The sequence below is a fragment of the Plasmopara halstedii genome, assembly GCF_900000015.1.
Source record: "Plasmopara halstedii genome assembly, contig: Scaffold_2386, whole genome shotgun sequence".
Taxonomy (NCBI): Eukaryota; Oomycota; class Peronosporomycetes; order Peronosporales; family Peronosporaceae; genus Plasmopara; species Plasmopara halstedii.
The window spans coordinates 1,747,043-1,756,925 of record NW_020189293.1 but is presented as its reverse complement, the minus strand read 5'-3'; the positions used below and the strand labels follow the sequence as shown (position 1 = coordinate 1,756,925).

The 9,883-nt window shown below is 42.4% G+C and overlaps 1 protein-coding gene across 1 annotated transcript; it reads right to left on the bottom strand.

Annotated features, from left to right (window-relative positions):
- Positions 1 to 8,352: 8,352 nt before the first annotated feature.
- On the bottom strand, positions 8,353 to 8,585 carry PHALS_03816 (uncharacterized protein; the record flags this gene model as incomplete). Its single annotated transcript, XM_024718104.1, has 2 exons — positions 8,353 to 8,398; positions 8,443 to 8,585. The coding sequence occupies 2 exons, from the start codon at positions 8,583 to 8,585 to the stop codon at positions 8,353 to 8,355; spliced, it is 189 nt and encodes a 62-aa protein (XP_024583536.1).
- Between the last annotated feature and the right edge of the window lie 1,298 nt (positions 8,586 to 9,883).

Below are 9,883 nucleotides of genomic sequence, written 5' to 3'. Positions count from 1 at the left end.
CGTACTTGTTCTGAGTATAGAACTAGAGGTCGGTGACCTAACTTACGCTTCCTCAAAGGGTAAGCTACGGCAGCTCCGCTGCACTTTTTTTTCAAAGCGTTAAGCATAGGTGTGTCTGGTGCGTGCATTATTAGCTCCAACTTATCCAGTGACGATGTCACCATTATGCCACACATGCTATATTTAGAGTCGGGGTGGCGCGATAGCGCATCCAGCACCGTATCAAGTCGGCCCGGCATATACTTTATACTCAGCAGAGACGGTTACCCATTTTTTCATTATTTGTGAAAATGTGGTGACGCCGTCGCTGTGCGCAACGTAAATGATGTGCATAGATTACAATTGGCTTGGAACCAACGCAGATGCACTTTAAATTTGTCAAATTAACTCCATTGCCTTGTTCATGTATACAGTCGTCTATCTCACCAGCTTTGAGCTAGCGAAGCTCAAATTCGCTCACAGGTTCTTGCCCATTGGTAGCTACTCTCTGTCAAGCGTAACCTATGGCAAGGATGTAAGGATTGTAGATAAAATAGGAAATTCGTTCAGGATTCAGAGGAGCTAAATTCTGAGCATGTATAATAATTTTCATAGATGGAAAAGCTGTATCATTTGAGGCACCTCAACATTGTTCAACATCCTGTCAGAAGAGATCCAGAGACTGTGCCATGTCGGCATGGTTTGCCAGCAATAAATTGACTGAAACAAGTCACAAGCTCTAGACCTTTTGAAACGAAGGCGCTTGCCGATCTACATTGCCTATTTTGCTGCAGGAGGTTTTCGCAGGCCATATTTTTCATCGAAGCAATACAGAGCTGATAAGAAGCATAACATTAGTCAAGGGCACCCAAAATTGTGCAGCCTACAGCAAATATTTGTAGTTTTCCTGTTAAAATCGGCGGCTGCGCCAGTGTTTTGGCTACATCACCTTTTTTAATAGTTGCACTTTGACATTTGGTGTTAGCTTTTCTGACACAGTAGTCAGTTTTGAAGGTGGAATTTTCTTCTTTACACAAAAAACACCCATCTTGGTATGGAAGAAAGCGTCAACGACGTCGCACAGAATAGCATTTAGTCTCGTAGCCGTGTGACGCAATATTTATCTTTATAACTTACTAAATTCTATGACGCTTTCCTTTTGTTAGTGTAGCACAATATGGATCTCATGTCACTACGTCGTGATGTTTCCGCTATATAGATTTGAATGGATAATTTCACTGTTTAAAAGAATCGAATTTCCTTGATAATAGCTGTCTTTGAATATACATGTAAGTTAGCTTTTATATACAGATTGCCCTGACCGGGTGACGAACTCAGCTCCATTTCCAAATCTGTTCCTGCCATTTTGGCGACCTTATTGTTCTGCAATTTATTCCACTAACTTTGAATGGTATTTCTTTCAGATCTACAAGAGCTTCTGGTAGAGCTTTGAAGGAATATTTGCAATCACAGAGACTGCATCAATCATTGCATAAAGAAATGAATAGTTTTCTGGCACTCATTCGCGGACTTTTCAACTCCACACTGTAGGCCTGTCACTAAGTATCAAGATTGCTCGTCTGTACAAACACATCGCATCATTAAAGAGTTATCCTATTTTATTTTAAGTCATAAATGTCCCGCCGATTACTTTTGGTCACCCTTCGACTTTGCAGACTCTAACACCGAAAATCGCGACACCCACTTGATTTTACTGTCCACCAGCTTTCTCACAGAGACACTCACAGCTCTTCTTTGCCGCCCCCACTCGAGATACACTCTGGAGGTCAAAGAATAAAGTCGGCTTTCCCTTCCCAACAAAGATATACGATGGAAAACGCGATTATAATCGTTTTATCTCATCATGCGACCGCGGCTCAGGACGGCTACTGTCTTCCGAGATCTACTTAAAGCGCTTAACAATACCGTTGCTCTCCATTTTGCATTATTTTATGACCTGCTTGCATAATAGCTTCATGCTCGAGTCAAAAGTGCTTCTGTTTCGCTACAAAGGTATATTCAAAAATCGGCAATTTTTATACCAGATTTGAAAGGCCTGTGAACAAATTGCTTGAATTTAGCCTAAGAATAAACAGCAACTCCATACCTAGAGTTGTATCATTTTTAATTAGGGTCTGAAACGAGACAATGCTCACGCTATCAAAGTCCAAACATTATTTTAAGGTTTAAGAATAAATATACCTTTTTCACCAGTCTTGTCGCAAGACCTGCTGATATCAAATCCGTTTTTGACACTTAAATGCCTACTACTCTTGTTCGTCGAATGTTTTATGTAAATACTCGACGTTTGTAAAAATATCATATTTCTCCACGAATTATTTGAGCCCGGGACAGACAATCAACATTTAACAACCATGAACTGAGACATCAAAAAGCGCTTCTTCTTAGAGATCTGTTACATTGATCACAAACTCAACGAGGTCCAAAGAATTTCATTTCTTCCCATACGGCACGGAGTGGTCTACTTGACAACGGCGTTTGTATTTCGCTCTAACATAAGAGACCATCCCTTTGCACCTCTTATCAGAGAGCGAATAGGGTACGCTGAATGTAGATTCTCCATGCTACTGCAGATGCCACTTTAGCGAGGACTGCGACCCTGCTCAGTAGATAAGAAAAAACTATCGCTTTCATACATAGCTGTGATCCATCGCCACAAAAATCACTATCATTGCTTCCATTCCCAGAACCCAACCCAGTCTTTCTACGTTAAATATTTACATCTCATTGAATTTGACGCCTATCGCTTCTTTAAAAGAGGGAAGTGGCTACGTAATGTCTCAGTGCAAGCCACACCACCCTTTCGGAAGCCCCCTCCATGCTTATGGGAGGGGGTAGAACATAATTTTTTGGTCAATGAGAATTCCATAACTCTGGACTTAGATTTCCAAATCCTGCCTTCTTGACAGTTGGACAAATTCTTCAAACACACCCGATATGTCTGGCTAAGCAGTACAGACAAGCGGGTCATATGTCGTTTCAAATCATTCCATGATAGAGCGCCTCTCAGATACTGAAAGTCGGAGTCCAATCTCGTGCATCTTGAAACCTCAAGCGTAAATCGCTGTCAATCTGTGTAGAGCATAGCTTAACCAATAGCCATCTTAGCTTCCGTCATCCCGAGGGAGCGATTTCCTGTAAACTGCTCTATAAGAATGAATTTTCTGGCTATCATCAGCGGTCATTTGGTGTTTTTCAACTGGAATCCGGGCGGGGCGATCTTGGTCGTGCTTTGCCCGAGAGCTGTCAGAGCTACTTCGCACTTTTACGCGAACGATTTTGATAAGTTGAAGTGAGCACTATTTGGCAAAATGAAAGGTAGATCTATTTAAAAGGTCCCTAGTTCACAACTAAATGCTAACTCTAAGCCTATGCTTTATCTTTACCAGTCACAAACTGACAGCATCCTAAGGTTGATGATGATGTAACGAATATCCATCCTGATACCAATCATGTGCCTCGCTCCTCAAGCATCGAATATATGCATGTACCGGTACTTACCGATATGTGGTTGCTGTACGAGGCGTTTCTTCAACAGCATTCTCGACAACACTCCTACTCGACTCGGTAGCCTTCGACTGTTGTATACCCAGCTTTCTTTGAAGTATACATAAATGCGTTGCAGGAATCGGCTTGGTCATTATACCGACCAGCATGTCGAGCGTTTCACCTGTTCATCTTCTACCTTTTCACGAACTGGGTGGTTTCGAATATCGATGTGTTTGATTTGCTTGTGAGACTCCGGGTTCTTCGCTTGTGCAATCGAGCCTGGTTTATCCTCAAAAATCTTGACCGCTGTATCCAAAAGAAAACATCTCGCTCAATTTACAGAAAACATCTTAAGCCAAATTGCTTCTTGCGTAGCCTCTGCCAATGCCAAGTACTCAGCCCCTTAGACGATAGTGCCACAGTACGCTGTTTCTTGCTGTTCCAGCTGACACATCCACTGCTCATCATGAAACCATAACCACCTGTACTTCATCGCGACACTTTGTCCCCGGCCTAATCCGCATCCAAAAAACCTAGCAATCCATCATGATATCTGTTTGAAACGTAATGCCGTGTTTTCTTGTGCTTGGATATATCTGAAGACTCTATTTAACGCTTGTCAGTGTGTTGGGCACGAATGGGCTGAGTGCCCCATCTGCCGCAGCAAGCGTGTCGACCATGAGATACATCAGGCAGCCAACAGTATTCTGCTACGGCACATTAATCAAAATCTCGCTGTGCTTGCATCGTCTTTCGCACATCAACTTGGTAAGCTTAAGTCCTGAATGTTGAGGCGCATTGACTGGCTTGCAATTTTCCATATTAAACTTGGTCAAAATCTCTCACGCAAATTTGGTTTGACGCATCGTCGGGGTCCCGATCGTGAGGTTTTGCTCAGTTTCAAATTCAAAGAAGACTTTTAGCTTACCCAATTCCGTCATTTCAGATCGTTTGCTGAGTGCTTGATTGGTTTCTCGAAGCATTTTGCTGTACTTCTCGCCAAAATTAAATCATCGACGTAAAGCGCGTCGAATGACATGTCGTGTTTATCTCACTTCATGTACACTCAGTGATCAAACTCACACTTCTTTAACTCCAATCCCACTTTGAAGTCATCAACGGTCTAGTTCCACATACGAGGTGATTGTTTTAGCCCGTGCAGTGATAGCTGTAACTTGTATACATAGTTGGGATCAACCATATTCATAAGCCGTAAAGCTGTGCCATATAGATATCCTCATCAAGTTGGAAATTTAGAAATGCTGCTTTCACATCCATCTGATGGACCATTAAACCATACTTGGCAGCTGGACTTAGCAAAATCCGGATAGACGTTAACTCGGCCACAGGTGCAAACGTTTCTTCATAATCGATGACAAACTTCTGTGCAAACCGTTTGACCACTAGACGCGCCTTGTGTTGCTCGACTTCACCAGCTTGATTCTCCTTAGAGCGAAACACTCATCAATTGCCGATTGCCTTGCGACCTTTCGGAAAAGGTACGAATGTCCAGGTCTTGTTCTTTAAAATGACTCTATTTCCGAATCGCATGTTTTCTACCATTTAGCTGCGTCGTTGGATTATATCGTCTACTTTAAAAAGTAGTAGGCATTCTTCCAACTGAATACACGACGTACGCAGCTTCAAAGTCTGTAGCTATGGCTGACATTTTTTCAAGTGATCCATATCGACTCTGTCGTTTACATCTTGGTGCTTTACTCGCTTTTTTAAGCGATCGGGTTCGTTTGTGTCGCTTGCTGCCAGGCTCAAATTCTTCTTTGTGCATAAATTATTCAGATTTATGGTCTGTCTGGTCATACTGTAGGGTTTTTTTTATCAGTCTCTTTAAATCATCTTGAACAATGACTTCATTGTAGCAACAGTCGTGCCTCTCATTGTCGAAAATATTGCGTCTCGGCAATAAGCACACGATTACTCTCGGTTTCTTCAAATCGATACGCTTTCTCATGCTCCGAGTAGCCGAGAAATTGACAGCGTACCGACCAAGCATCAAGCTTGCTGCGCTTCTCCTTTGGCACCATAACAAATGCATGGTATCCAAAAACCTTCAAAATTCGACAGCACAGGTTTCGTTCAGTCCAAACTTGAAGTAGTGATTTAATCATAGCAATGCCTTGCGGTGGACAACGGTTGCAAACAAAAAAACTGCTTCACCCCAATACATCTTTGCCAGTCCAGCGTGCTCAATCGTACATCTTGCACGTTCAATCAGAGTTCGGTTCATGCTTCAGCCACTCAGTTAAGTTGCGAAGTATAAGGTGGCGTGAACTTTTGCTCGATACCAAGCCACTTGCAGAACTTGGTCATGTCACCTAACGTGTACACGCCACCATTGTCGCGAAGAAGTGCTCCGACAACTTTGCTAGTCTGAGTTTCTGCAAAAGCAACGAACTTGGCAAATTTGTTGGCGTTTCAGCGAGAATACCGAGTTTAAGTGCGAGTACGCATCCGTGAAAGTGACAAAGTATCGCTAGCCGCTAAAAGTCGTTACGCGATAGCTTTGGAATATCCCATATTCCGCGAAGCATACCCCCCCTTAATTCCATGGGCCATCTTCATCGACATTACAATGCCTCCAGTTCCGATTGCTTGAATGACCGTTGTCTGCAAGATGAACGTCCATCGGAGAAATTTCATCTTCATAACCCCAGTGAAAAATGTCAAATGCTGCGTCGCACCCTAGTCGACCAGCCATACGCGACACGACTTGATGTCGCTTGACTTTTCACCAACCAAGAAGAGAAAATCACCAGAGTTGTCTTTGCTCTGCGCGAAGTTTCCGCGCTGTGCCGGCTGTCGCCGATCTACGTTCTCACGAATTCTCACGGATCCGATGCCCGAGCTCCTCAGAATAATGATCCATATTGCTAGCCTTAGCGATCGCTTGTAGTTCCCTACGTCGTCCATTGTCCGTTGTCATAAACACGTACCCATGTACGTGCACGGCTCCATCGACGCCACCACCTTGCTCCTTGCGATTCATGTCTTCATGTATTAGCCGAGACGTCATGAGCTCCCACGTCAACAAGTCAATCTTGACTCCACGCCGTAATCAGGATCGCATATGCTCGCTTAAGCTTGCGAGTAGCGTGATGACCAAATCGTCTTCGCAAATTAGAGTGCCCACAGCGTAAGTTGCTCTGCCAACGTCTTGACCTTGTTGATGTGCTGAAGCACGACATCACCCTCGTCCATCATTGTCGTGAAGAAAGTCGACGTAAGAAAAGCCAAGTTGCCAAACTCTTCTTTTTTGAAATGCCCTTTAGGAAGCGACCGTGAATCATACGCGTCTTTTGCCGACTAAAGTAGAGGCAGTTGCGAATCCTCCATCGCGAGACAGATAATCGTCATGGCCTTGCGTGACTTTCGTTAGTAGCTCGATTTGTCCAGCGAGTTCGTTAAGTGCTCAAACTCTACATTCCCGCTCACCACATCCAAAACTCCCGTTCTTTCAGACCTAAGTTTCCATAGGTGAAGGTTCGCACCGACAAACTCGTTGATGCGGGCGTTCGTAGTGTCCATGGCAAGAACGTAGTCAGTAGCGGGGGCAGCAGAGTCAGTTGATCTTGGGCTCGTTACCTGATCGAAAGATCAATTGAGCACTGGCTGGCAAAATGCAAAGTAAATATATTCAAACGGTTCTTGGTTTACAACTCCATGCTACCTCCAAGCCTATGATTTATCTTTACCAATAACAAACTGACATCATCCCCAGGTTGATAGTAACGTAATGATTCCCATCCTGATACCGATCACGTGTAACGAGGTTACATGAACCCTAATAACAGGAGTGTGTGTCACACCAGATGTGCATAATGTAACCACACACCCAAACAAGAATACGGTACGGGGCTAGGTAGCCAGTAGCTATGCATATTTAATATATATTTAGAAAAATATAACTTATAGAATTAGGATAAAAAGATTAATAAAAAATCAGTTTTGATTTTGAATTGAAGTGTTCGTTTGTCTTGGTTAAGGCTTTTAAGTACTTTTAGAGACAGCGAATTGCGGTCCGCTGCACTAGTACTTGGGTTATGTAAAGAACGAAAGGTCGGTGACCTAAAGATGCTTTCTCAAGCGCAAAGCTACGGCAGCCCCGCTGCAACATATGTCCATCTTGGACTCGCTCCTTCAAGCAGTCATCAATTACTGGTACTTACCGATATCGGGTCGCTGTTCGACGCATTTCTTTAACAGCATCTTCGTGAAAAGTTTTCATCTCCATGGTCCTTTTGCTTGTCAATATATTGATACCATCGAAACCAACAATATTCATATTCTTGATAAGCTAGTCTGTTTATTCTAGGGACATGTACGAGAACAATTTCTGTTTCATCATCGCAAAAGATGCAGTCTATTCTCGCCTTGGACTACAAGTACAACCAAGCACAACGGATTTGCTATTTACGTTGCACAAGTCGAGGCTCGACTTTCAGAAATTGCGCTGATAAACAAACAGGGCTGGATTCGTGCGCTAAGCCCTAAGCACAACCGAGAGCCTCAACTGTAACGATGCGTCTGATTAGCCATGCCATCTCGAAAGTGCATATATTTGGATATAACGCTACCTGAAGTGCTACTAAAATTTCTTCGTATTTTTTACTAAATCGTGATTTAAGAATCTCTTTCTTCTCTGACGTGCAGTTTATAGCCCGTGGTACACGCGGGCTCCTTTTTTTTAGGCTTGATCATTTGCACATGTACCAAATATATTCGCCGCACACAGTATGCTTTTTTGGTAGTGTGGAAACCCCTAATCATATGTCGCTCATGTCGAAGTTGCCTCATCCAAATGATCGACTTTACGCTTGTGACTGGTCCTACGCGCGGTCTCGTATCTTAGAAAATGCTAGTATGCTGCGCTGATGCCCCGTCTGGTTTATGTCTGAGTTCATGGCTACATCAAGCTCTCTAACAAATAAAATATACATCTCCTGCTCTAGAAGTTGAAATCTTGGACGCGTTACATAAATGGCATCATGGTAGAAGTCGGTAGTGCTATCGTTGACGACTAATTGGGCGCCTTCTCGGTAGTGCGTCATCAATGCAGCAGTTTCTGATGATTGCCTCATTATTTTAAAAGCATCGGCTTACGAATTGTGTTACGTCGCACTTAAGACAAATTGTCAAATAAATGCGCTTCAATTTTTTCAAGAAAAAAACTTGGTCATTGGATTGAAGACAAATACTATCAAGTGTAAAGAGGCTGTCGTGTACTTTGTCAGAAAGAGCTTTGACCCAGCATCTCCGCGTCATCAACACTAAGGGATGGGTTCATACGCATTACCCAGAAACAGAGCCTGGATTCATAAAAAGTTATTTTGTTCGGCATACGGAACCCGGTCCCAAAATGTATCGGATAGCTACCAGTATCCCGTGCCATAGAAAGCTTAATCCAAAACTTGTGGCTTTAATCTCTCATATAAATTGTATACATTTATTAGTTGTAAATAAACTGAAAATTTACGTTTCACTCTATATAAAATTACAAGACTCTATATTGAGCGACGTGATGCCCAACCCAACCAGTCTTCTGCCAAAGTAACATTATCATCTTCAATACCAACTCCAAATATTATACCTCATTATGTTACTTAGGTGATTCTGAGCCTTGCTGAATAGTATAATGCGTAAGTACAGTGTAATGGAATATTTTATCCGTTACATCCCCACCAGAAAGGGAACCAGTCATTTTGTCTAATTAACAGCCATCCTGCACTTGGCAAAAGCTCACAAGCACCCACTGCACCAGAAGTTGTTCATCTCACTGCAATGGAAGTGTTAGCTATTATGAGCATTTTCAATGCGAAGAGATTGGATTTTATATCAAGTAAAAGCATTTTACTACATTGAATGATAAATTATCTGCTATGTATAAATACCTATATTTTGATAATTATGAATTTCCACAGTTACATAAAGTTGCAACAAGGCTTGCGCAAATTTGAATTCTGCAGATTATTTGAATTACTTATGCAAATTAGACAATTTACATTAATTCTAAATGTGTCAATCTTGAACTAACATCAATCCAAATCGGCTTCACATTTCGCCAATTAAACTACAATCGACATTGTACAGAGCAATCTTTGCCTGAGAGATGCCGCGTATACGATCTCCGGAGATTGGGTTCTATGGGTGATGAGTAGCTTTGACGAATATTGACAAAGTTTATTCAGTAAATTTGACTATAATTTGTCTAGAGATAGAGCATCGAAAATGCTAAAGATTATTATCTCAGCTAAAACTATTTATTTATGCCGGCTCGCACTGCACAATTAAGTTCGTTCGATGTGCAGACCTGACAAATTTGTGAGCTGTACAACCGCCTGCACCCAAATTCAGCGTGAGCGCAAACTTTACTATTTTC